The sequence below is a fragment of the Ovis aries genome, chromosome 2 (assembly GCF_016772045.2).
Source record: "Ovis aries strain OAR_USU_Benz2616 breed Rambouillet chromosome 2, ARS-UI_Ramb_v3.0, whole genome shotgun sequence".
NCBI classification, from domain to species: domain Eukaryota; kingdom Metazoa; phylum Chordata; class Mammalia; order Artiodactyla; family Bovidae; genus Ovis; species Ovis aries.
The window spans coordinates 139,245,612-139,272,703 of NC_056055.1; the positions used below are offsets into that span (position 1 = coordinate 139,245,612).

The 27,092-nt window shown below is 40.4% G+C and overlaps 1 protein-coding gene across 2 annotated transcripts in view; it reads right to left on the reverse strand.

The window, feature by feature from the left end:
- Positions 1–27,092, reverse strand: part of MYO3B (myosin IIIB) — a 447,193-nt gene that overhangs the window by 234,815 nt on the left and 185,286 nt on the right. For both annotated transcript variants that reach the window (XM_042242706.2, XM_060409776.1), the window contains exons 10-16: positions 15,185–15,281; positions 14,100–14,216; positions 13,510–13,614; positions 10,786–10,869; positions 9,776–9,978; positions 5,017–5,115; positions 4,570–4,684 (exon numbers count right to left, since the gene is read on the reverse strand). In XM_042242706.2, the coding sequence (XP_042098640.2) occupies positions 4,570–4,684; positions 5,017–5,115; positions 9,776–9,978; positions 10,786–10,869; positions 13,510–13,614; positions 14,100–14,216; positions 15,185–15,281 (820 nt within the window). The remainder of the gene's footprint in view (positions 1–4,569; positions 4,685–5,016; positions 5,116–9,775; positions 9,979–10,785; positions 10,870–13,509; positions 13,615–14,099; positions 14,217–15,184; positions 15,282–27,092) is intronic.

Here is a 27,092-nt window from a genome sequence, read left to right on the forward strand (position 1 = left end):
ACTTGACTTTGCATTCCAGGATGTCTGGCTCTAGGTGAGTGATCACACCATCGTAGTTATCTCTGTTAGCCTGTAGCTAATTCAAGAAAACTGCCCCTGGTTGGCTTCACAGGCATCTCGTGGTACTTATATCTCAGTATCTCCTTAGGAATTTACTCACCCTTTCAGTCTCTCTTTACCTTACTTTTTTTTTTATGTCTTTAGTTTTTCACCAGTTGTTTTTTTTTTTTTTTTTTCCCAAAGCACTACATTAGGCCCAGCTGACAGGCATTCTTCCTTACAGACTCTTTACTCGGTTTCCTTTTCAGAGGCTCACAACATTTGTAACTTTAAAGTCAATGGTTGGTTAAAAAAAAATTTTATTTTGCATGTCAATCATACATCAATAAAGAGGTTTTTTTTAAGTCAATGATAAGTCCTATTGTCTGTCATTAAGGCACTGGGAATCTCAACACCCTCAATTAACACTTTAATATGTACCCCTCTAGTCTGTCCTTAGCAGCATTCTCCCAATTCATGATCTGTTTTGAAGAAAGGGAAAAAAACATTCCCTAATCTCAAAGGCTTCTCCCTAACCTCTTCATCAAGGGATCTGCAATAAATGTCCAATTTTGACCTTCACAAATAACCTGCCAGAAAAGTCTTCATGTACTTATAAACATAAACATACCTAAAACTCAATTTATTTAATATGTTATGGTAATTCATATACCACTGAAGCCAGGCTTCAGCAATACATGAACCGTGAACTTCCAGATGTTCAAGCTGGTTTTAGAAAAGGCAGAAGAACCAGAGATCAAATTGCCAACATCCACTGGATCATCAAAAAAGCAAGAGAGTTCCAGAAAAACATCTATTTCTGCTTTATTGACTATGCCAAAGCCTTTGACTGTGTGGATCACAATAAACTGTGGACAATTCTGAAAGAGATGGGAATACCAGACCACATGACCTGCCTCTTGAGAAATCTGTATGCAGGTCAGGAAGCAACAGTTAGAACTGGACATGGAACAGCAGACTGGTTCCAAATAGGAAAAGGAGTACGTCAAGGCTGTATATTGTCACCCTGATTATTTAACTTCTACGCAGAGTACATCCTGAGAAACACTGGACTGGAAGAAACACAAGCTGAAATCAAGATTTCCGGGAGAAATATCAATAACCTCAGATATGCAGATGACACCACCCTTATGGCAGAAAGTGAAGAGGAACTAAAATGCCTCCTGATGAAAGTGAAAGAGGAGAGTGGAAATGTTGGCTTAAAGCTCAACATTCAGAAAACAAAGTAGAGCGGACTTTTGGACTCTGAGGGAGAGGGAGAGGGTGGGATGATTTGGGAGAATGGCATTGAAACATGTATACTATCATGTAAGAAATGAATCACCAGTCTATGTTCGATGCAGGTTACAGGATGTTTGGGGCTGGTGCACGGGGATGATCCAGAGAGATGATATGGGGTGGGAGGTGGGAGAGGGGTTCATGTTTGGGAACTTATGTACACCCGTGGTGGATTCACGTCAATGTATGCAAAACCAATACAGTATTGTAAAGTAAAATAAAGTAAAAATAAAAATTAAAAAAAAAATAAAACCATCTGTCAGGAAAAAAAGGAAAAGAAAACGAAGATCATGGCATCCGTTCCCATCACTTCATGGGAAATAGATCGGGAAACAGTGGAAACGGTGTCAGATTTTATTTTGGGGGGCTCCAAAATCACTGCAGATGGTGACTGCAGCCATGAAATTAAAAGATGCTCACTCCTTGGAAGAAAAGTTATGACCAACCTAGATAGCATATTCAAAAGCAGAGACATTACTTTGCCAACAAAGGTCTGTCTAGTCAAGGCTATGGTTTTTCCTGTGGTCATGTATGGATGTGAGACTTGGACTGTGAAGAAAGCTGAGAGCCAAGAATTGATGCTTTTGAACTGTGGTGTTGGAGAAGACTCTTGAGAGTCCCTTGGTCTGCAAGGAGATACAACCAGTCCATCCTAAAGGAGACCAGTCCTGGGTGTTCATTGGAAGGACTGATGCTAAGGCTGAAACTCCAATACTTTGGCCACCTCATGCGAAGCGTTGACTCATTGGAAAAGACCTTGATGCTGGGAGGGATTGGGGGCAGGAGGAGAAGGGGAAGACAGAGGATGAGATGGCTGGGTGGCATCACTGACTTGATGGACATGAGTTTGGGTGAACTCCGGGAGTTGGTGATGGACAGGGAGGCCTGGCGTGCTGCGATTCATGGGGTCGCAAAGAGTTGGACAGGCTGAGCAACTGAACTGAACTGAACTGGATTCATATACCAGTAAGACAAGCATAATATTAAACAAAAATAGTATGGTTTAATCCAAAAATAAGAGTAGAAAAGCACTGATCTTCATCACAGGGTTTTAGGTATAACCACCTCTGCCCACCCCCACCCCCCTGCCAGCTGCCCACAGGGATTTCATTGTTACTGGAAGTTCACTACCAGTGAAGTTTCTTTACAATAAACCTAGGTTCAAGGGTTCTTTCCAATATTTTTGGCTCTAAGGGTTTGGGAAAAATTTAAAGGCTTCCTGCAGGGAATTAGTGACACTGTAAGAAAGGATAGGGACCATAATTTTTATTAAATTGACCAGTTCATTCAAGCTCTGTCTACAAATACCCCTAAGAAAAACTTAAGAGAAAGTTCTGTTACGTCACTTGTTTAGCATCTGCTTCCTGACTACAGTCAATTAAGTCTTTCTGACTTTAGTCCAACTACTTTGAGTTTACAAACATAAAGCAAACTGAGTTAATTCAGCAAAAATAGGTTGTCTGTAGAGATACAGACAAAGATACAACAAAAGAAATCAGGATAAGAAAGATCCAGCCCCTTCCTTCCATTTCCAGGACTGCTGACATAAACTGTGTTTATTTCCAGCATGAATTAACATGGAACATAATGAATACACACACACATACATATAATCACAGTCTGATTATTCATTTAACAGTTCAGACCAGACATAAACTAAAAACATTTACTACCTTTTGTTTCTGTATTTTCATAGCTGTTCATGCAATCATTCATCCATTTCTACTAGACTTTACTCCCATAGGAATTTGGGATAGCTTACTTCAAGGATATATACTTAGCATATTTAGTTTCTTTTGTTTTTAATTTTCTTATCTTAAAACATCATCTGTTTTATTATTATTTATACCATTAGGACAGGGCTGATATAATAGCCTTTCCTTTAGAATTGGCATCAATCTTTCTACAGTATTCTACAACCATTGTTGTACTTTTAGAAGCAAAATACTATGAACCCTACGACTGACCTCTCTATTGTTCCTGTGCCCTTTAAAGAAAGTATGCCCTTAACACTTCAGCATGAGCCAGGTGACTTTAAATGGCTCTACTGCCAAGTTTTGACTCTTCTGGTGACGCATCTTTGATAACAACCAGCTCTATAAATTAACAACCATAAAGGTCCTTTAATAATATGGGAACCTGTTTAATCGCTCTCCTCTAAGAAGCCAAGGGAAATATATTTCTATTTGTATCTGACCTTTGGGATTTTCCACTGTCAGTTTAAAGTCTGTGGGAGGCTGACAGAAAAATTTAACAGCTAGCTGGAAAGAAGAAATGTATTATTATAACTAAAATCAACCAAGCTGGGGAGGAAAGGGCTGGCCAAACTCCTTGGATTACAAAAGCAATCTTTTATCCAGATTGGCTGTCCCAAGCTAACTCAAGTGTCTTGTAATCTAATCCCTGAAGATTTAAACATTTTCACCTATCTCCTAATCATTCACCTCCTTTGTTGGAAAGGCAAAAGAATCTGTATATTTTACAAATTTGATGGCAAAAAGCCCAGAAACTATGACACAAATGTATCACAGAGTATTATTTGAGCCTAGGGTAATAAATATTTTCTGTCACCCCCAGTATATATTTAATAGAGACAGCCTGTATCTAGTATGATAAAGGCAATATAATACTTAGAACTATAGCTAATAATTGCAATTCTGCACCATGGAGAAGAAAGTGACTGCAAGAAAGTTGAAAAGGTTTAATTTGTCTGAGGCACAAGCAACTATTTACACAAATATCTTCCTGTGGCTTGGGGGTAACCTCCATATTCTTATACTCCTATTAGACAATTCACTCCAGTGTTTGGAACAACCCCAGCTCAGAAAAGGGCAGTGTTGTTTTGGTGTTTGTTATCAAAGCTGGAGTGAATTGATGACAGAGGTAACAATTCACAGGTATTTGGCATTTACAAAAGTACTTCTATATCATTCTTTAATTTTTATTTTTAGTACTTCTACTTTAATGTTCCCCTCAGATCTTACTAAAATGCAGATTTTGAGTTAGCTGTCCTTGGTTAGGCCTGACGATCTGCATTTCTAACAAGCTCTTAGGTGATGACAATGTCTCTGGTCCTTGGGTCACACTTTTAAGTAGCAAAACCTTATAACATGACCAGCATGGCATTTGAAAAGCATGGGTACTGCCCCAAGTTGGAACTTTCAGGTCTTCATTCTCATTGACCCAAGAATATGAACACTTGAGTTTCTTTTTGTCCTGGCAATCACTTACCTTGTCAGTGAATCCTATAATCCTGAAGCAATGCTGAATTGCTTCAAACTGTCTTCTGTAAGACTCCTTGGAAGTTATGTCATGCATCACCCTTCCAGTTTCATCAGCTATGTACCTACATGGAGTATGACCACACAGAATGAGTACTGACTTGGCAAATGGCATCCCAAATACCAGGGTATCATTGGGCTGTTCTTTGCAAGAGCAGTTCCTTACAGTCTAATACTGTGATGAAATAATGGTGTGCATGGCTAAGTAAAATGCCTGCAATTGAGTTTTCAAGCTTTCTAGAAAATGCAAAGGGAAATAAAGTTCCTGCCATCTCATGTGGGCATTTTGGCTAAAGAGACTGTGTGTCTAGTTAGGAGAATGGCTCCATTTCCAAGTTTTGTCAATTGCTAATTATATATTCATTACAAATTAACAACTAAAACCCCTGAAACTTACCTAGGAGGCTTTTCCTCAGGAAGTCGGAACTCAGAAAGTTTCTTTTGGTGATAAAGACCAGCATAAATATAATAAAATATGTGAAAATTTTTCTCCCCTCTGGAAAAAAGTAGGGATGGGACATTGTTAATAACATATCCTGGGCTTCTCTACTTGATGGCTTTTCCCTTCTATGCAAAATATTATTCTGTAGCCAATTTGCATTCATAGGCAATTAATATGCTACATTCCTGTAGAAGGAAATGGCAGAATACTCCAGTATTCTTGCCTGGAAAATCCCACAGATGGAGGAGCTTTGAAGGCTATAGTCCATAGGGTTGCAAAGAGTCAGACACCGCTGAGCACACAGTACAATATGTTACATCCCAAATACAGAATAGTAATGGGGAGAGGATTAGGACGGCAATTTCCACAGTGTCACACATTTATGTTTATACAGAAGGTTTTAGAGAATGGAACATTTATAGGGGGTAACAGCTCAGGTTACTTACGTTTAGAGATCTTTCTATTCCAGACCAAATAACTGTGCATCTGTGACACACATCTTGTTTGAAGCCCATGTTGCATCAGAGACAGTGATATCCAACTTACAAAGATCACCCCAACTCCCTACTTTACTGAAGCCCAAGACAAGCAGCAGCTCACTAGTAGTTCAGCAAGTTAGGGAAGGGCACTGGTCCCAGAACTAAGGTTTCCACTGTCTCAAACTTGTATTCTTTCAAATACAGTCCAAAAATGGCATGCATCATCTACCCAGTCTCGTGGAATGTACCTGTTTTTAGGCCACTCTGGCCAGGGTGGGTGCTGCTGGACTGTGGTCTCTGTGGTCTGTGGACTGCAGTCAGCTTATGATAAGACAAGAAACTGGAAAGTCTGTGTCCAGACATTTTATAGTAAGTGGTATTTCTATGATATCTGAGAGTATGATGATTTTTCTGGTAATACACTTCAATTATATTTTACAAAAATAAAATCACAATTTATCATGAACTATTAAAAAATAAACCTAGTCTTTCAACAAAGATAGTTTGAAAAGTCCTTCTCTCTATCCTTACTTTCCTTTGGAGGTCAGTCTCTTCTGTTGATGCCCTAGGATTTTCACAAATCCTCACCTTGGCCAACGTAGCTCTGTGGAAAGAAATCTTATCTTCCTTCTACTCCTTGTCCCTGTCTGTGACATTGGCCCCACACTTTTCTTCAGTTTCTCCTGGATATTATCCTGAATATTCTGGCCTTCCTCTACTTGATTATTCTGTCTAAGCTCCCCTGGTACATTCTTATCTCTACCAGCCGTTCCTCACCCCTATTTGTTCACTCAACTAATAAACTTACTGAGTGCCGAGTATGGCAGGCACTGCACCAGATGCCCGGGATATGGGACAGAGGATTCCTGCTCTCTGGAGCTTCCTTCTAGTGATGGGCAGAGATGAATCAGTATGAAAACTGGGGATAAGGACTTTGAAAGAAACAATCAAAGGGCTGAGACAAACAACATTCGCGGATGAGGGTCACTTGTGCCCAGTGAAGGGAAGGACTCTCAAAGGAAATAACACGAAAATCAAACTTTAAAGTGTGAGAAAGGAGTGGAAGGAGCTACAGGGAGAAGAGCGAAAGCATTTCAAGGAGACAGAGGAGCACGTACACAAAGGCTCTGAGCATGATATCCATGTAGGGACCAAAAGTCTGCTGGTTGAGAAGCCGGTGGACAGGTGGGCAGGGCCAGCCCACACAGGCCTTATCAGACTATAATGAAGATTTTGTTGATTATGCAAATAGAATTCTTTGAAGTGTTTTAAACTGTAAATGTGAGACTAGATTGTAAGAAGTTAAGATGGGTGCAAGGAGACCAATTAGGAGGACTTGGTGAGAGAATCCTACTACACTCCAGAGGAGAGCAGAACCAAAAGATCAGATGAGCAGGACTTACACAAATCCCAACTCCTTCTCATCCAATGTCTTCAGTCTATTTTACCCACCAGTGCTATCATATTGACTAAAATTAACAGCAATAATAAGTTATGGGTTATTAGGTACCAGTTATTCTATATTTGGCTTTGAAAGTGAAAGTATTAGCTGCTCAGTCATGTCTGACTCTTTGCAACCCCATGGGCTGTAGCCCACCAGGCTCCTCTGTCTATGGAATTTTCCAGACAAGAATACTGGGGTGGGTAGCCATTCCCTTCTCCAGGGGATCTTCCACACCCAGAGATTGAACCTGGGTTTCCTGTATTGAAGGTGGATTCTTAACCATCTGAGCCACAAGAGGTTGGCTTTATTATGTCTTTTTTTGCATATGAGGAAAGTAAGCTATAAGGATAGTTCTATTAATAAGTGACAGAGCTGTGATTAGAACCCTCCTTACATTTTCCTTGTAAAAGACCACTTTACATTTGAACACAGAAAACTACAATTTCCATTGTCAGAGGTAGTTTCCTAAACTTTAAAATAACCCTAATTTAGAAAGAAAGAAGCAGGGCACCTCATAAAAATTAATCAAGACACCACAGGGAAGCTAAAAATGACTGATCCTATCCTTTCGTGCATTTGTTTAATTTTCAAGTCAGTCCCTATTTTGTGAAGGAACTGCATGCATCTGATAAAAGAAGATGCTGGGGTTCTGAACCTAAAACAAGTCCTGTGGGTTCCACTTGCATAGCCTCTCTCAGATTCATCGGCTCCCTTGCTTCCCCATCGCCACTGCTACCATCTCAGTTCAGGCTAACAGTCTCTCTCAGCTTGATCTGAAAACAGCCTCCTAGCGGTCCCAGTGTAATAGTACTTCTTGCATCTTCTCCAATCCATTTGCTCCACTGAAGCCAGAGCCATCATCTCATCATAACAAAACCCAAGCTGGGTTTTGTGACTCCCCTGCTTTAAAACGTTAAATGGCTTCTTTTTATCTTTAGGATAAGGTTCAGAAGAATTGTCTTTAGAATAAGGTTCCTCAACCCGGCTTCAAAGCCCTGCATGATCCGGCCTCAGTCTTGTCTTTGCTCCTCTCTTCCCCCGCCCCTCCACTCCTGTCCCCACCCCATCTCTTTGGCTGACTTCTAGTGATCCTCAGGGCTCAGATTAAATGTCTCTCACACAGGAAACCCTCTCCTCCTAGGCTAGGCTATTACCCTTTCACCTGTTTTACTTTCAGAGTGCCTTACATTGCTTCCTGGTACCTACCACAATTGTTATGCATTAAGCTTATTTATTTATTTTTGCTTCATGCCTGTGACCCTTCCTGCGCCTGTCCCTCTCTCATCCCTGATCCACTCCAAGCTCCAAGAATACTAGGACTTTGTCTACTTTGTTTACTCTTGCAACCCCAACAGAGAGCACAACACTAGCGTGCAGCAAGAATTCAATAGACAGTAAAGGCGTAAATGGAGCCATGTTCCTGAGGAAGTCTGACGTCCTCTAACAGTAATAATAATAGGAAGAGAGGCTAACTCTCTGATAACATGCACCAACCCAGGCACTTTTAAAAGTTCTTTTACATAAACAAACTCACTAATTTTCATGGCAAACTCATGAGGTAGGCTCTAGGAGCACCTTCATTTCACAGATGAGGCTCAGAGAGGTTAGGTGATGAGAGCGTTAATTCCTAGGTAGCTTGACAAGGAGTCAGGGGCCCTCGAGGAGGAGAAAGGGATAAACCTTTTCTCTGTATTGCTTTGTCTTAATCGCATAAGACATTTTTTCTTAAACTCTGAGTTATTATGACAACAATCTTTAAGACTAACTTTCTTTAAGCCCAGAGCTAACGATGTCTGGGCTTAATGTCTGTCTGACTTAAAGTCATGTCTGACTCTTTGCGACCCCATATACTGTATAGTCCCTGGAATTCTCCAGGCCAGAATACTGGAGTGGGTAGCCTTTCCCTTCTCCAGGAGATCTTCCCAACCCAGGGATGAAACCCAGGTCTCCTGCATTGCGGGCAGATTCTTTACCAGCTGAGCCACAAGGGAAGCCTGAGAATATTGGAGTGGGTAGCTTATCCCTTCTCCAGCAGATCTTCCCAACCCAGGAATCGAACCAGGGTCTCCTGCACTGCAGGCAGATTCCTCACCGACTGAGCTATGAAGGCTAAATCTTCTTTAGAGATCATGAATCTGACATCGTTCTCCATAAGCTATCAGTGACATACCCAAGGTCACACAGTAAATGTCAGAGACAGCCTTGAACCAAGAGCAGTCCATGCTATTGACCACGGCTGCTATGCTGCCTTTTTTTTTTTTTTTTTTTGCTGCACCATGCAGCTTGTGGGATCTCAGTTCCCCAACCAGGGACTGAACCCTCAGCAGTGAGAGCCAGAATCCTAACCACCAGACCGCCAGGCAAGTTCCTATACTGCTTTTCTTAAAACAAAATAACTTTTCCCTCTCTCAAACTAGGGGAAACTTAACATGTAGAATATTCTCAGTGTTCTTTTTTTTTTTAATAGACAAGCTCAATTTTAAGGGAACTAGTAATTTATAAAAGTAAGTGCATATTGTTAAATTCTACCTGGTATAACCAAATCCAGGGAATGGGCATACCTATCCCAAAGTAATCCCATCCAGCCCTTTCTACTGTGCTTGTAAACGTCTTTTAGGTTAGAAATCACCATTTATCCTTTCCTTAAATAGTTCCTTGCCTTCGGGGAGGCTGAGGGTAGGAATGGGGGCAGGGATACTAAGAACAAAGAACGGAATGTAGCCATAAAAATTCCCAAAGCCTCCTGTCTACACTGCAGCATAAAACCAGAGTGAGAAAATAGGGCACCTACACCGCCTGTTTTATAACTCTGGATTTTTCAAGGAGATATTCAGAGATTCTTGCTCCCATCACAGCTCCAGTTGGTGTAAACATCATTTCCAGATATTTTCCGAAACGGCTGGAATTGTCATTGATGGCAGTGCATGCATTTCCAAAGGCTTCCACCAGAGAGTTGACTTGCAGAATTTTTTCTCTCAAGGTCTGATTATCTGCCTGTGCCAAACAGAGAACAGTCCAGTGGAGTCTCCAGAAACTTACTCCAGTAGAGCTGCCACACACCCCTCCCAGTAAATAAAAATCACATTTATCTTTTGGGGAAAAACTCCATTTGGGAAATTAGCATCAACCACCAGCACTGTTTTCTCAGATAAGCATCTCCCCAGGTGCGTAAGTATCAGATAAGGCTAGGTTAGGTCAGTTTTTATGACCAGCCACGCTTCTCTTAAAATCCTTGACAGATGAAAGCCTAGAGTTTAGAAAGAATTTTAAATAGATTCCATCACTTTTCTCAGTTATTCATCATAATATTCAATAAACCTCCTCTGTAAAAAATACTTAAATTTGTTCTTAGTCTTATAATACACTGCTTATAAGTAATTGCTAGGCTATTTTTACAGCCATATCTTCAATGTCCATTTCACCAAGCTAAAAATTTCTATTTCCCTCAACTTTTGCTCAAAGATTTCTACTTTCCAGTCCTTTAATCACCTTAGTGACTCCCCGATCCTGCTCCTAGTGTTTAACCACTTTTACTACTTAATGGCTGTTTGTATTATACTGAGAACAAGAAAAGTTAATTGCCAAATCTAGTAAATTCATGCTGGCATTATTTTCTTCACTACATGAAAGGAGGAGGACGTGCTGACATCTTACAAGGCCTAGCAATCAGGAGGCGAGCATAATAAAGATGGAATGTTTCCATGTACCCCCTAATAAAATCCAGTATTTCCATCATTTTAGAAATATGCAGTTACTCTGAAGGGACTTCAAGCCACAGTACAGAAAGCAGGTCATCATTACCTTTCCCAAGAAAGTCAAATGCTGAACGATCAGGTGGGCACTTTCTGTCTTCCCAGAGCCACTTTCTCCACTGATGACAATGCACTGATACAGAAAATGAAGTGTTGGTGAAGAATTCACAGCACAGTAGACATCCTGTGTGTTCAGCTATGATTTTCATGTAACATCCACCACTGTTCACCTTAACTCTTCCCTGAGCAATACATCTTAGGAATCTTTCCATTTCAGTGCATTGAGAGCTTCTTTAACCTTTTTAGTCATTTATGGCTCCTCTGTACAGATGTACCATAGTCTATTTAACCAGTCAGAATGGATACTTGAGTTTTTTCCTATGTTCATTATATTTATGCAGGTTCATTTGTAGAATAAATTCCCAGAAATGGGGTTGTTGGACCAAAAGGTAAACACATTCATAAGTTTAATAGATAATACCAAATTGCTTTCCTAAGGACTGTATGAAAGTGCCTATTCTCCTGCAGCATCACCAACTGGGTATGTTGGATTTCTGCTATTCTGATAGGCAAAACACTGTATCTCGGTAGAGTTTTAATTTGCACTTTTATTACGAGTGAGATTGGGCATCTTTTCATAAGTTTAATGTCACTCATATTTTCCTTTTTTGTGTCCAGTCTATATCCTTTGCCTTCTTTTTTTAGTATTATTGGTCTTTCTATCAGTGTTTTCTAGGAGCTCTTTATGTATAAAGGAGATTAGGGGGTGTGGTATAATAAAAAACATATATTGGGTATTTGCCTCTGGTTCTTGACTCTGAGCGCCCAAACTTTTGGAATGTCCTGAATGATAGAAGTGGTGGAGCATTCTTTGATATTCACAAACAAGTCCCTTTCAAGCAAATATAACTGCTAACCAAGTGGTTCAAGGCGGAGCCCAGGACAGCTTCAGGATGGGGGCTGATCACCAAAAAAGATGTAGGGGGAGGGAACTTTCAGCCTTACCATTCCAACTTCTGGGGAGGGGAAAGGGGCTAGAGACTGATTGAGTCATAAAAACTCTTGAACAACAAGATTCAGAGAGCTTCCAGCGTGAATATGTTGCAGGCCTGGGAGGGGCCTGGGCCTAGAAAATGCCTAGAACCTTTGCACCATTTTCTCCTCTATATCTTGCCCTCAGCATCTCTTCCGTTTGGCTGTTTCTGAGTTGTGTCCTTTATAAAAACCCAGTAAACACAAGTATTTTTCTGAGTTCTGTGAGTCATTCTCATGAATTATCAAACCTCGGGGGGATTGTGGGAATCCCTAAATCTGTAGTCAGCCAGGCAGAAGAGTGGGTATCCTAGGCACCCCATTCACAACTGGCATTGAAGTACAGGTGGTCTTGTGGACTGAGCCCCGAACTTGTGAGGTCTGTGCTAAATCTGGATAGCTAGCATCAGAACTGAATGGAACTGAATTGTTAGACATCTGGTTGGCATCAGGGAATTGCAGAATTTGCTAGTGTTGGTAGAGACACAACATTTGGTGTCAGAAAAAAGATAACACAGTGGGATAACTTTGTAACTTGAAAAACGTATATATCTCCCTTCATTTACTCCTGTCTATGAATTCTGTGGACATTTCACAAATCTCTGGGAAAGGTAATAATTTGGAGAAGCCAAGTTTTAACCCATATTTAATCCATGTATTCCATTTTATAAACTGCACTATTAAAATTTCAAGTATTTCTCAACAAATCCAAAACTGGACTTCACAGGTCTCAGGAAATATATACATTGTGCTTCTCTCATAAAAATTTCTCATGAAATTAGACTGTTTCTATAACAGAATAAACACACAAGGGAAAAAATATTACAAGTAAAGGAAGGGCCAAAGGTTGGATATGCCACCACTGTGAACTGGAGGTCCAGACAGTTAAAATTTATGGGCGAGCTTTGTGTTAAGAGCATTGAGTTTAAGATTTGTGCAGTTTTTCCCCAATTCATCACAATTTCTTAGCAGCTAAACAGTGGGTACATGACCATTATCAGCCTGTGTGCAGTATTTCGTACAACAAGGACTGGACCATGAACTTTCTGAACCCTTCCTAGGAAAGAACTTAATTTCTGTCATTCTCCATCTTGTTTTTATTACAGTCATTACCATGTCATCAGTTTTGTGTTAGCTCTATGTTCTCATATTAGAATTATCTTATTATATTTTAGGGATTCCCTGATTAGCTCAGTTGGAAAAGAACATGCCTGCAATGCAGGAGACCCCAGTTCAATATCTGGGTCAGGAAGATCTGCTGGAGAAGGCATAGGCTACCCACTCCAGTATTCTTAGGCTTCCCTTGTGGCTCTGCTGGCAAAGAGTCTGCCTGCAATGTGGGACACCTGGGTTCGATTCTTGGGTTGGGAAGATCCCCTGGAGAAGGGAAAGGCTACCTATTCCAGTATTCTAGCCTAGATAATCCCATGGACTCTATAGTCCATGGGGTGGCAAAGAGTTGGACATGACTGAGTGAATTTCACCTTCCTCTATTATATTTTACCAGGGAAAATGAGTGTATTTGAGGAGGATGTCTCACATTTCTTGAAAAGGGTTTCTACATTAGTTCCTCTAGCTTGTCACTATTCCTGTCCCACTGAGCTACTATTTCATTGCCTATTTCCTTGAGTCAGTATCAGCAACCAGAATGGCAAGTTTTTAGGAAAACTCAAGAGCTGCAAAGGAGAACAGAAAACATCCTACTGTGGGACTTGGTGGGGAAGGACAGTTAAGTTCTTACCTGGTCTTTGCTGAAAGTAACCATGCACTGGTAAGCAGCATCTGCTGATGCAAATATGTGGGGGGGATTTGAGGCACGTTTCACTCCATGATACAGTCTGGAAAACTGAAAAACATTAATTTAAAGAACTCTTCTAATGTTCCAATACCCTTTGCCCATAAAACCGAGGCTGTGTCACTTTTCAGGGGGAATTGTGGCATCAGAGAGGCTGTAGAGCAGAGTCTCTGGAGTCTACAGGCCTGACTTCAAATCCCAGGCTCCATAGCTTGTTCAAGGACACTAACTTCACTGTGTGAAGTCTCCTCATCTGACAAATAGGCTTACTAATAGTACCCGTCATGCAGGGTCATGAGAAATATCCAAGGCAACCCAATGCCTGGTATACAGTAAACACTAACTGAATGTTAGCTGTTATCGTCACCTCTTAACTTAAAAGTCACCCCCAAAATGTACGAACTTTGTTGCGCTGTTATTTTCAGTTTGGGGTATGTCCACCCATGGTATTTTTTCTCACTTTTTCTCCCTTTTCATTTTTCCTTGAGATTTCAAATTTCCTGTTAAGGAGCCACATGCTCAAAAATATTCCTTACCTGTGGAGAGTATATGCTTAGATTCTGGAAGGGGTTTAAGGCAATTAAGATATCTCCAACATATGTGTAAATAAGTAAGTCCACATAACGCTTCTGCAGCTGATGAATAATTGTATCCTAAGAAGAGGATAAATAGTACTGAGAGTGAACATTATTTCTAGTCAAGGGAGAGATATTAAAAATAACAACAAGTGTATTCTTACAAGAATAATTTTCTCCAAAAGACTATTAAAATAGTCCATTTAAATCATACCTTATTGATTAGGACCCTAATGATCCTAAATGCAGATATTTGCCTTGAAAGAAGAAAAAATTAGGAATATACTAATTAGAAGAATTCAGCCCATTTAGGGCTTGCTATAAAGCACTGACATATCCGACAAGAGTTTTGTTACTATGAAAAAACTGTTTGACTCCATCCAAATGTTCTATTCAGAATTCAATTTAATAGGCCATTCCTATTAATAAAGTACAGATAAACTGTAACTTCATTTTTCAAAGCATTACACTAAAAAATTTATGTGGTGGGAATGTAGAATTGAACACTTTTATATCACACTTTAGTGATTCATACATTGCATTTAAGGGTCCCCAGAGTTAGAAACAGCAGAAGCAGGTCCAATGCAATTAACAGCTCTATTAAACATGCATATTTTAAATGGGGATTATCACAATTTTCAAATTTGGAATTCAAGCTATATTAGCTGCACTATTTCCCTAAGTGAAGCTCTTCTTTACGAAGAACAAACAACTGTTTTAGTTTAAGGGTTAAATTGCACTGTTCTATAAACAGAAAATAATTTCAGCTGATATAAAAACAACTTTTAAGCCTGCAATATAAAAGCCTTCACGGGAAAACTCCAAATCCTTTTCTCTTCATCATTTAGGACATTTACGGGACTATAATGAACACAGCACAACACGGGATCATAGTCACAGCAGCCAAACATCCTTGAGTTTCACCCCAGGGCTATACAAACAAAGTCTCAAGTGACCTTAGGAGACCATGGTCTACAACTGAAAGATCAGACCAGTCGTGTGAAACAAAAGTCCTTGGTGAAAACTGCCTATTAAATATTTAGTACCTCATCCAGGACCTCCATATTGACCAAGTCATCCTCAAGGCAGTATTTTTCAGCATCTTCCACATGATAGGGTCTTTTGGTGTGCATCCTTTCATGCCTAGAGTTTATCCAGAGAATATTAGTACTAAGGCAGTAAAAAATATATCAGAAACTAGGCCACAAGAACAATTCAGCCACTGTCTCATCACACAACACGTTCAGAGACTTCAGAGAAGGGACAGGAAGAGCAAGCCTAGTCCAGGCCCCCAGCCCTCTCTCATCACTGCAGAAATTCCAGGGGAAAGAGGTGCTCCAGCATCCAAGCCTTCCGCTGCTGTGAGGAGCACTGCCAAATGGGCCCATATAATACTCATATCTGCTTTTCTTAAATGCCAACCACAGTACTTCCTCACATTATTTTCTATTCAGCATCAGACACATAATTCTCGTTAAGGTACTTCCCTTGAGGTTCCCTCTTGCTTCTACCAGCACCACTCCCCGTTTTCTGGGGAATTTTTAAAGCTACAGAAAACTTTAGAGAATAACATAGCAAACACCAATGATAAAGAAACACTCATATTTTGTTTGTTTTAAATCCCTCTGTGACCCACTCCACTTTCCTCAGTTCAGTTCAGTCACTCAGTCGTGTCTGACTCTTTGCGACCCCATGGACTGCAGCATACCAGGCCTCTCCGTCCATCACCAACTCCTGGAGTTTATTCAAAATCATGTCCATTGAGTCAGTGACGCCATCCAACCATCTTATCCTCTGTAGTCTCCTCCTCCCGCCTTCAATCTTTCCCAGCATCAGGGTCTTTTCAAATGAGTCAGTTCTATGCTTCAGGTGGCCAAAGGATTGGAGTTTCAGCTTCAGCATCAGTCCTTCCCATGAATACTCAGGACTGATTTCCTTTAGGATGGACTGGTTGGATCTCCTTGCAGTGCAAGGGACTCTCAAGAGTCTTCTCCAACACCACAGTTCAAAAGCATCAGTTCTTCGGTGCTCAGCTTTCTTTACAGTCCAACTCTCACATCCATACATGACTACTGGAAAAACCATAGCTTTGACTAGACAGACCTTTGTTGGCAAAGAAATGTCTCTGCTTTTTAGTATGCTGTCTAGGTTGGTCATAGCTTTTCTTCTAAGGAGCAAGCATCTTTTAATTTCAAGACTGCAGTCACCATCTGCAGTGATTTTGGAGCCCCCAAAAATAAAGTCTCTCACTGTTCCACTGTTTCCTCATCTATTTGCCATGAAGTGATGGGACCAGATGCCATGATCTTAGTTTTCTGAATGTTCAGTTTTAAGCCAACTTTTTCATTCTTGTCTTTCACTTTCATCAAGAGACTCTCTAGTTCTTCTTCGCTTTCTGCCAGAAGGGTCGTGTCATCTGCGTATCTGAGGTTATTGATATTTTTCCCAGCAATCTTGATTCCAGCTTGCGCTTCATCTAGCCCAGCATTTCTCATGATGTACTCTGCATATAAGTTAAATAAGCAGGGTGACAATCTACAGCCCTGACATACTCCTTTCCTGATTTGGAACCAGTCTGTTATTCCATGTCCAGTTCTAACTGTTGCTTCTTGACCTCCATACCGCTTTCTCAGGAGGTAGATCAGGTGGTCTGGTATTTCCATCTCTAAGAATTTTCCACAGTTTGTTGTGATCCACACAGTCAAGGGCTTTGGCATAGTCAATAAAGCAGAAGTATATATTTTTCTGGAACTCTCTTGCTTTTTCAATGATCCAGAGGATGTTGGCAATTTGATCTCTGGTTCCTCTGCCTTTTCTAAATCCAGCTTGAACATCTGGAAGTTTGCAGTTCACATACTGTTGAAGCCTGGCTTAGAGAATTTTGAGCATTACTTTACTAGCGTGTGAGATGAATGCAATTGTGCAGTAGTTTGGGCATTCTTTGGCATTGCCTTTCTTTAGGATTGGAGTGAAAACTGACCTTTTCCAGTCCTGTGGCCACTGCTGAGTTTTCCAAATTTGCTGGCATATTTAGTGCATCCCCTTTCCTGAATGACCAGTATTTGGTGGGTATTCTTCTTGTCTATTTTAAAATACTGGTCATATACTGATATTTACTTATGAACAACAGAGACTTTATATGTTTAATTATAAAAATGATATCATACTGTTGGTTTCATTCTTCAATTTTCCCTTTTTTCCATTCAATATCATGATACCCCTCACCTCCCTCTATATACATCTAGAGAAAAAGAGAGCGAGAGAGAACTGTGATGATAGTGGGTATAAAAGGTAACAGGGATAGACAGACACACATACATAGAGACAGAGAGACACAAGAAACAATGGGGAGAGAGAGAGAGAGAGAGTGAGTGACCAAGTATCACTTTAATCACTGGGTAACTATGAACCCAATGATTTTTGGTACTGAAAGTAAAATATTAATACTACCTTTCTTACAGAAAGTACTATTTGTTTTTTTTTTAACTATTGTGATTCTCTTTCCATTTGAGATTTGCAAACTGAATTCTCAGGTTACTGTCTTCCATATGTAATATCTTATTCAGGGCCTTATATTTACCATTTCTTCATATACATTAAATACTACTGAAATGTAGTGATTGTGTATTTATACTTTATCTTTAGAAAATGAAAACCTAAAAAGGTCCTTCTAGTCAAGGCTATGGTTTCTCCAGTGGTCATGTATGGATGTGAGAGTTGGACTGTGAAGAAAGCTGAGCACCAAAGAATTGATGCTTTTGAACTGTGGTGTTGGAGAAGACTCTTGAGAGTCCCTTGGACTGCAAGGAGATCCAACCAATCCATTTTAAAGGAGATCAGTCCTGGGTGTTCTTTGGAAGGACTGATGCTAAAGCTGAAACTCCAATACTTTGGCCACCTCATACGAAGAGTTGACTCACTGGAAAAGACTCTGATGCTGGGAGGGATTAGGGGCAGGAGGAGAAGGGGATGACAGAGGATGAGATGGCTGGATGGCATCACCAACTCGATGGACATGAGTTTGGGTGAACTCCGGGAGTTGGTGATGGACAGGGAGGCCTGCTGCTGCTGTTGCTGCTAAGTCACTTCAGTCGTGTCCGACTCTGTGCGACCCCATAGATGGCAGCCCACCAGGCTCCCCTGTCCCTGGGATTCTTCAGGCAAGAACACTGGAGCAATTCCTTCCCCAATGCATAAAAGTGAAATGTGAAAGTGAAGTCGCTCAGTCGTGTCCCACTCTTCGCGACCCCACGTATGGCAGCCCACCAGGCTCCTCCATCCATGGGATTTGCCAGGCAAGAGTACTAGAGTGGGGTGCCATTGCCATCTCCGAGGCCTGGCGTGCTGCAATTCATGGGGTCGAAAAGAGTTGGACACGAGTGAGTGACTGAACTGAATATTACATCATATAAATATGGACCAATTTCTCTACCCAGTCTTATATTGATCAGCATTTAGGCTGATTCCAGCTTTTTACTATTATAAACAAAAGAGCACTCAGTTATCTTTATCTGCATCCCCTTGCATTTATTTGTGAGATTTTCTCCAGGGGCTGTTGTTCCCCAGGCATTTAAAAACTTCCTGCCTATTAAATTAAAAGTTACTTCCTGATCCCTATTATTGATAGATTTGAAGAAGGAATATTTTAAGCATGGTATTAGTCATCTCTAGTATTAGAACCAATTTTGCTGCTAATTCATATAAAGCTCCAAAGTGGATGAAACTTAATTTTACTTAATAAAATCAAATTTATAACCTAAGCATTTAAAAATTGTTATTAAACAGAACAGTTTATTCATCTCTATTCTATCACATTAGTGATATGAAAGAAAAATTAGTTTGGAAAACAGCTTTTTATAGTAACTCAGAGCTGCTTCTATCTAGCGACTTTGCTAAGTAAAAAAGCAAGAAGGCCCATATTTCTGGCCAAATCCTCTTCACATTAAACCCAATCAGTTTTTTCCCTTAAAGTTCATCATAAAACCAAATACTGTAACATATTTTTAGTAAACTGATTAAATTCTCATCATATTAAATTCAGCTAGTTTACCTCCTTCCTAAATTTATAGCTTGCAATCATATGAAATAGGTTATGTTAGAGTTTATTTCAAGCATCTTTTAACAAAGAAAGTCAGGAATTTAATAACAAAGAAAGTCAGCCCTGATTCCAGAATAAGGACTCTCCATTCTCTCCCCGTACTGAATGCAAGTAAATATGTTGGACACAGTGCGTGGTATTCTGAGAGGTACATGGTAACAGGCTGATTGAGGGAATCAGAATTCAAAATATCATTGAATAAAATGCCAAGTTTCCTAAGAATTTTTTTTCTTCCTGTAACTCCTGACCTGAACTTGAAGTCAGCCTGATCTGCATACAGGGATATCAGTCTTCACACTGTGTGGCATTTTTATAACCAACTAATAATGGAAGCACTGACAAACCTCAGTTGCAGTATCACAAATAAATAAACTCTACTACAAAGTCCTGACTTTAGCTATGAACATGTACAACGCAATATTGAAGGACTGAAACTATTATCTTCTGAACTCGTAGAGTTAATCTATACGCCAATCTATCTGTCTCACAGATTTAACCTCCAGGAATTACGCAGATGCTATCTGCAAATATGAGCTTGATTCTCATAAAATCTCCAGTAATATTTTATAAACAACAAAAACCTTTTAAAAGATTTAACCTGCTGTCATTAGCAATGTATGACCTTTTCTCATGTGTATAAGCAATTAACTTCCCTAGAATTATTTGCTCCCAACATTGAAACTAGCAATCTAGAAGTTGATGTAGATGCAAGGTATTTCCACTCTGATAAAGGCCAGTTCATTTTCTCAACCAGGGGGGAAAACATATGCCAGCCCTATCTCTATCTTCCTCAACTAGTGTTCCTCTGAAACTGCTACCTGCTTCATTTTCCTGCTTTGGATACAGGAAAGGTTTGGAGAGAATAAAGAGAAAAAATTATTTACTCCAATTTTTATATTTTAAAATTGACATTATCCTAGATTACTTATTTATTCAAAGTGTTACACAGTTTTATATTTATGCATTTTTAGTTAAAATTATTCAAAATAAACTTGGTTTAATTTTTTTTACAGTTTTCTTGAGTTAAATAATTTGTTGTCACTGGTTAACAGATGACACCACCCATATGGCAGAAAACAAAGAAAACTAAAGAGCCTCTTGATGAAAGTGAAAGATGAGAGTGAAAAAGTTGGCTTAAAACTCAACATTCAGAAAACGAAGATCATGGCATCCGGTCCCATCACTTCATGGCAAACAGATGGGAAAACAGTGGAAACAGAGACAGACTATTTTGGGGGGCTCCAAAATGACTGCAGATGGTGACTGCAGCCATGAAATTAAAAGATGCTTGCTCCTTGGAAGAAAACCTATGACCAACCTAGACAGCATACTAAAAAGCAGAGACATTACTTTGCCAACAAAGGTCTGTCTAGTCGAAGCTATGGTTTTTCCAGTAGTCATGTATGGATGTGAGAGTTGGACTATAAAGAAAGCTGAGCTTTTGAACTGTGGTGTTGGAGAAGACTCTTGAGAGTCCCTTGCACTGCAAGGATATCCAACCAGTCCATCCTAAAGGAAATCAATCCTGGATATTCATTGGAAGGACTGATGCTGAAGCTGAAACTCCAGTCCTTTGGCCACCTGAAGCATAGAACTGACTCATTTGAAAAGACCCTGATGCTGGAAAAGATTGAAGGTGGGAGGAGGAGACTATAGAGGATGAGATGGCTGGATGGCATCACCGACTCAATGGACATGAGTTTGAGTCAACTCTAGGAGTTGGCAATGGACAGGGAAGCCTGGAGTGCTGCAGTCCATGGGGTCACAAAGAGTTGGACACAACTGAACAACTGAACTGAACTGAACTGTCAACTTAAAATTTCCTTTAAATTCACATGCTCCACCTAGTGCCTTCCTTGAGAATAGCATCTACTATCAGTTGTTGAACACTTCCTTATTTAATGTGAAAATTACAGATTTCCAACTGTATCCAACTCTGGATCTAGTATTCCAAAGCTTAGAGGGATGGAGAGATAGATAAATGGTAGATAAAGTAAACAAAGGGCTTCCCTGGTGGCTCAGACGGTAAAGCATCTGCCTGCAATGCGGGAGACCTGGGTTCAATCCCTGGGACCCGAAGATCCCCCTGGAGAAGGAAATGGCAACCCACTCCAGTACTTTTGCCTGGAAAATTCCACGGATGGAGGAGCCTGCTAAGCCACAGTCCATGGGATTTCAAAGAGTCAAACACGATTGAGCAACTTCACTAAAGTAAGCAAAAAGTATTCTATTAAACTAAAAGTTATGGTAAGGAATTACAGTTTTGATGATTTTAGAAGACATTTTCAAAATTCAGTTTTTTGCCAGATTTTCTGTTAGTTTTTATGAAGCCCTAAGCACATTGTCTGCCACACCTGGATTTCCAGATAAATGGAGTTTGGGGGTTAAAGCTTACAGAAGATGAGACTCAAAGCTCTGGTTTAGGCTGGTTCTCAGAGTTTGTGTTTCATGTGGTAGTGGGGGAGGTAGTGGTAAGTAGGGTTGACCTAAGGGTTCAGGGTTCAGGAAAAGAAGAAACTGGTATCTGAGTCCCCAAATCAAGTAATGTGGGAATGAGCGAAAGTCTGAAACATCAAGCCTAATGAAATAATCACTGGATCTGAAGAGTGGGTAAGACAGAGCTAGAGGTGGAGGCTAGGAGCTCCTCTAAAACAAGAGTGGACACAGATGGGACATAGGATGGAGGGATTTTTTGGAATGCCTTAGGTCCAGCTCATGAGGAGGAAAGGAGCTGTAGAGGGTATGAAGCTGACTCAGACACTGAGAGAATAAACCCTGGAGTGCTGTTGCCATCACTATAATTTAATCTCTATATCTGTATTAGGTTAAAACCATTTCTGTGCGTTCTCTTTAATATCTCATCACTGACCTGTAGACTTCTTTATTTGAGCTGTTGGCCCTATGAATAATATTGATAACATAACATATATATTATGTCCAAAAGTGACTATTTAAACCCTTAGCCTGTTCCCGTCCATCAACTCTGTGGAAGCAGTAACTTCAATGTAGGTAGGTCTAACCGGGCTGCAAGAGCTTCACATAGGTGTGGCAGGATACATTCTTCCCTCCACCCCAACTATGTAAAAACACAAAGTGATAGAAGAAAGGCCTCTAAATTACAACTGAAGAGTAGGAAGTAAACAAAATCTTTTAGCCTAATAATGACAAGGGAATGTGCTAATTAGAGGTTAAACTCTGCAGTGAAAAATGCCTGATTGTCTTTTAGACAGCTGTCCTGCGACAGGAGGACCACTGGGAAGGCCACCTCTATCTCCACCCCTCCACACTCAGGATCAGAGCCCTACCCTCCATCCAAGAGAGGAACCAGTAGAAGCGAAAAATGACTAACCCACTTATCAGACTCCAGATAAGTAAGTAAAATCTGTTGGGGATGGACAAGAACATGAGTAAGGGAGAGGCTTGGACTCAAAGGTGGTGGTCCTCAAGAGTCTAAGACCAACATTCTGTGGCTATATGCAAAGCATAGGGACATGCTGAAAATTTGGATACATTTAGAGAAACCTTTCCTTTATCATCACATTCAGTGGCTCTCATATAGTAAGGAAAATGTTACTCAAAGTGGGGATAGAGTACTATTATTAGTGATGTTGACTATTTCTTCCAAGTCATTATTTCCATTTCAGTATATCTCCTGATAACAGGATGGATGAAAGAAACTTTTGACTATAATTATTTAATCATGGACCTAGCATGAGAAAAGTAATGGCAGACCATCTAGGTGTACCATTATTTTTTGGTACACCTAGAGGGCATGGTAACCCACTCCAGTATTCTTGCCTGGAGAATCCCCATGGAGAGAGGAACCTGGCGGGCTAGAGCCCATGGGGTCGCAAAGAGTCGAAAATGACTGAGTGACTAAGCACATCTAGGTGTAACTTCGTCCTGTTGTTTAGTTGCTAAGTTGTGTCTGACTCTTTTGTGACTCAACAGGAAACAGGAGATGGCAAGAGTGAGCACTGACATTTTAGGAATCGGTGAACTAAAATGGACTGGAATGGGTGACTTTAACTCAGATGACCATTATATCTACTACTGTAGGCAGGAATCCCTTAGAGGAAATGGAGTAGCTATCATAGAAAAAAAAAAAAAAAAAAAAGAGTTGGATGCAGTACTTGGATGCAATCTCAAAAACGACAAAATGATCTCTATTTGTTTCCAAGGCAAATCATTCAATATCACAGTAATCCAAGTCTATGCCCCGACCAGTAATGATGAAGAAGCTGAAGTTGAACAGTTCTATGAAGACTGACGATCTAGAACTAACAGCCAAAAGAGATGTCTTTATCATCACAGGGGACTGGAATGCAAAAGTAGGAAGTTGAGACAGCTGGAGTAATGGGCAAATTTGGCCTTGGAGTACAGAATGAAGCAGGGCAAAGGCTAATAGAGTTTTGCCAAGAGAAAGCACTGATCATAGCAAACACTCTCTTCCAACAACACAAGAGAAGACTCTACACATGGACATCACCAGATGGTCAATACCAAAACCAGATTGATTATATTCTTTACAGCCAAAGATGGAGAAGTTCTATACAGGCAGCAAAAACAAGACCAGGAGCTGACTGTAGCACAGACCATGAATTCCTTATTGCCAAATTCAGACTTAAGTTGAAGAAAGTAGGGAAAACCACTAGACCACTCAGGTATGACCTAAATCAAATCCCTTATGATTATCCAGTGGAAGTGAGAAATAGATTCAAGGGATTAGATCTCATAGACAGAGTGCCTGAAGAAATATGAACAGAGGTTCATGACATTGTACAGGAGACAGGGATCAAGACCATCCCTAAGAAAAAGAAATGCAAAAAGGCAAAATGGTTGTCTGAGGAGGCCTTACAAATAGCTGTGAATAGAAGTGAAAGGCAAAGGAGAAAAGGAAAGATATAGCCACTTGAATGTAGAGTTCCAAAGAATAGCAAGGAGAGATAAGAAAGCCTTCCTCAGCAATCAATGCAAAGAAATAGAGGAAAACAATAGAATGGGACAGCCTAGAGATCTCTTCAAGAAAATTAGAGATACAAAGAGAATATTTCATGCAAAGATGGGCTCGATAAAGGACAGAAATGGTATGGACCTAACAGAAGCAGAAGATATTAAGAAGAGGTGGCAAGAATACACAGAAGAACTATACAAAAAAGATCTTTATGACCCAGATAATCACGATGGTGTGATCATCAACCTAGAGTCAGACATCCTGGAATGCAAAGCCAAGTGGGTCTTAGGAAGCATCACTACAAACAAAGCTAGTGGAGGTGATGGAATTCCAGTTGAGCTATTTCAAATCCTGAAAGATGATGTTGTGAAAGTGCCACACTCAATATGCCAGCAAATTTGGAAAACTCAGCAGTGGCCACAGGACTGGAAAAGATCAGTTTTCATTCCAATCCTAAAGAAAGGCAATGCCAAAGAATGCCCAAACTACCACACAATTGCATTCATCTCACACACTAGTAAAGTAATACTCAAAATTCTCTAAGCCAGGCTTCAACAGTATGTGAACTGCGAAATTCCAGATGTTCAAGCTGGATTTAGAAAAGAAGAGGAACCAGAGATCAAATTGCCAACATCAATTGCATCATCAAAAAAGCAAGAGAGTTCCAGAAAAACATGTATTTCTGCTTTATTGACTATGTCAAAGCCTTTGATTGTGAAGACCACAACAAACTCTGGAAAACTCTGAAAGAGATGGGAATACCAAACCACCTGACCTGCCTCTTGAGAAACCTGTATGCAGGTCAGGAAGCTACAGTTAGAACTGGACATGAAACAACAGACTGGTTCCAAACAGAAAAAGGAGTACGTCAAGGCTGTATATTGTCACCCTGCTTATTTAATTTACATGCAGAGTACATCATAAGAAATGCTGGGCTGGATGAAGCACAATCTGGAATCAAGATTGCCAGGAGAAATATCAATAACCTCAGATATGCAGAGGACACCACCCTTATGGCAAAAAGTGAAGAACTAAAGAGTCTCTTGATGAAAGTGAAAGGAGAGAGTGAAAAAGTTGGCTTAAAACTGAACTTTCAGGTAATGATAACCCTGTATGCGAGAGAACAAAAGAGACATAGATGTATAGAACAGTCTTTTGGACTCTGTGGGAGAGGGAGAGGGTGGGATGATTTGGGAGAATGGCACTGAAACATGTATAATATCATATTAGAAATGAATTGCCAGTCCAGGTTTGATGCAGGATACAGGATGCTTGGGGCTGGTGCACTGGGATGAACCAGAGGGATGGTACAGGGAGGGAGGTGGCGGGGGGGATGGGGTTCAGGATGGGGAACATGTGTACACCCGTGGCAGATTCATGTTGATATATGGCAAAACCAATACAATTAAAAAAAACAAAACTGAACTTTCAGAAAACTAAGATCAGGGCATCCAGTCCCATCACTTCATGGCAAATAGATGAGGAAACAGTGAGAGACTTTATTTTGAGGGGGGCTCCAAAATCACTGCAGATGGTGACTGCAGTCTTGAAATTAAAAGATGCTTGCTCCTTGGAAGAAAACCTATGACCAACCTAGACAGAATACTAAAAAAACAGAGACATTACTTTGCCAACAAAGGTCCATCTAGTCAAAGCTATGGTTTTTCCAGTAGTCATGTATGGATGTGAGAGTTGGACCATAAAAAAAGCTGAGCACCAAAGAATTGATGCTTTTGAACTGTGGTGTTGGAGAAGACTCTTGAGAGTCCCTTGGATAGCAAGGAGATCCAGTGAGTCCATCCTAAAGGAAATCAGTTCTAAATATTCATTGGAGGGACTGATGCTGAAGCTGAAACTCTAATCCTTTGGCCACCTGATGGTTAGAAATGACTCATTTGAAAAGACCCTGATGCTGGGAAAGATTGAAGGTGGGAGGAGGAGACTATAGAGGATGAAATGGCTGGATGGCATCACCGACTCAATGGACATGAGTTTGAATAAACTCCAGGAGTTGGTGATGGACAGGGAGGCCTGGTGTGCTGCAGTCCACGGGACAGCAAAGAGTCAGACATGACTGAGCAAGTGAACTGAGCTGAACTGGACTACAGCCCACCATGGTCCTCTGTCCACCTAATTTCCCAAGCAAGAGTACTGGAGTGAGTTGTCATTTCCTTCTCCAGAGGATATTCCTGGCCCAGGGATGGAATCCAAGTCTCCTGCCTGGCAGGCGGATTCTTTATCACTGAGTCATCTGGGAAGCCCAATACCATCCTACTGAGAGCCAAATATGAAAGAAGTTACCACCTAGATAACTCTAAGTATATTAGTTCTATCTTGATCTGAAATTTAAGCTTATATGTATCAAATAAACATTATAATACACAGATTAAAAAATACAAGAATTAGTTGGGTGGAAATTTATAAAGTGTCACCCCATTTTTTCATTTAAACATAGTTTTGACCATAATTCCAACAAATCAGCATCTTATTAATTATATTAAATGAATTTGACATAGCTACCTTCTCCAGGCAGTAAGAATCAGTGACAGCAACAGAAAATTAAATATCAATTCACTTAGTTATAGACAGACGGATAGAGACAGATACGCTGTTCAGTCGTGTCCGACTCTTTGCAACCCCGTGGGCTGCATCATGGCAGGCATCCCTATCCTTCACCATCTCCCAAAGCTTGCTCAAACTCATGTCCATTGAGTTGGTGATGCCATCCAACCATCTCATCCTCTGTTGTGTCCTTCTCTTCCTGCCTTCAATCTTTTCCACCATCAGGGTCTTTTCTAATAAGTTGGCTCTTCACGTCAGGTGGAAAAGTATTGGAGCTTCAGCATCAGTCCTTCCAATGAATATTCAGGACTGATTTCCTTTAGGATTGACTTGTTTGATC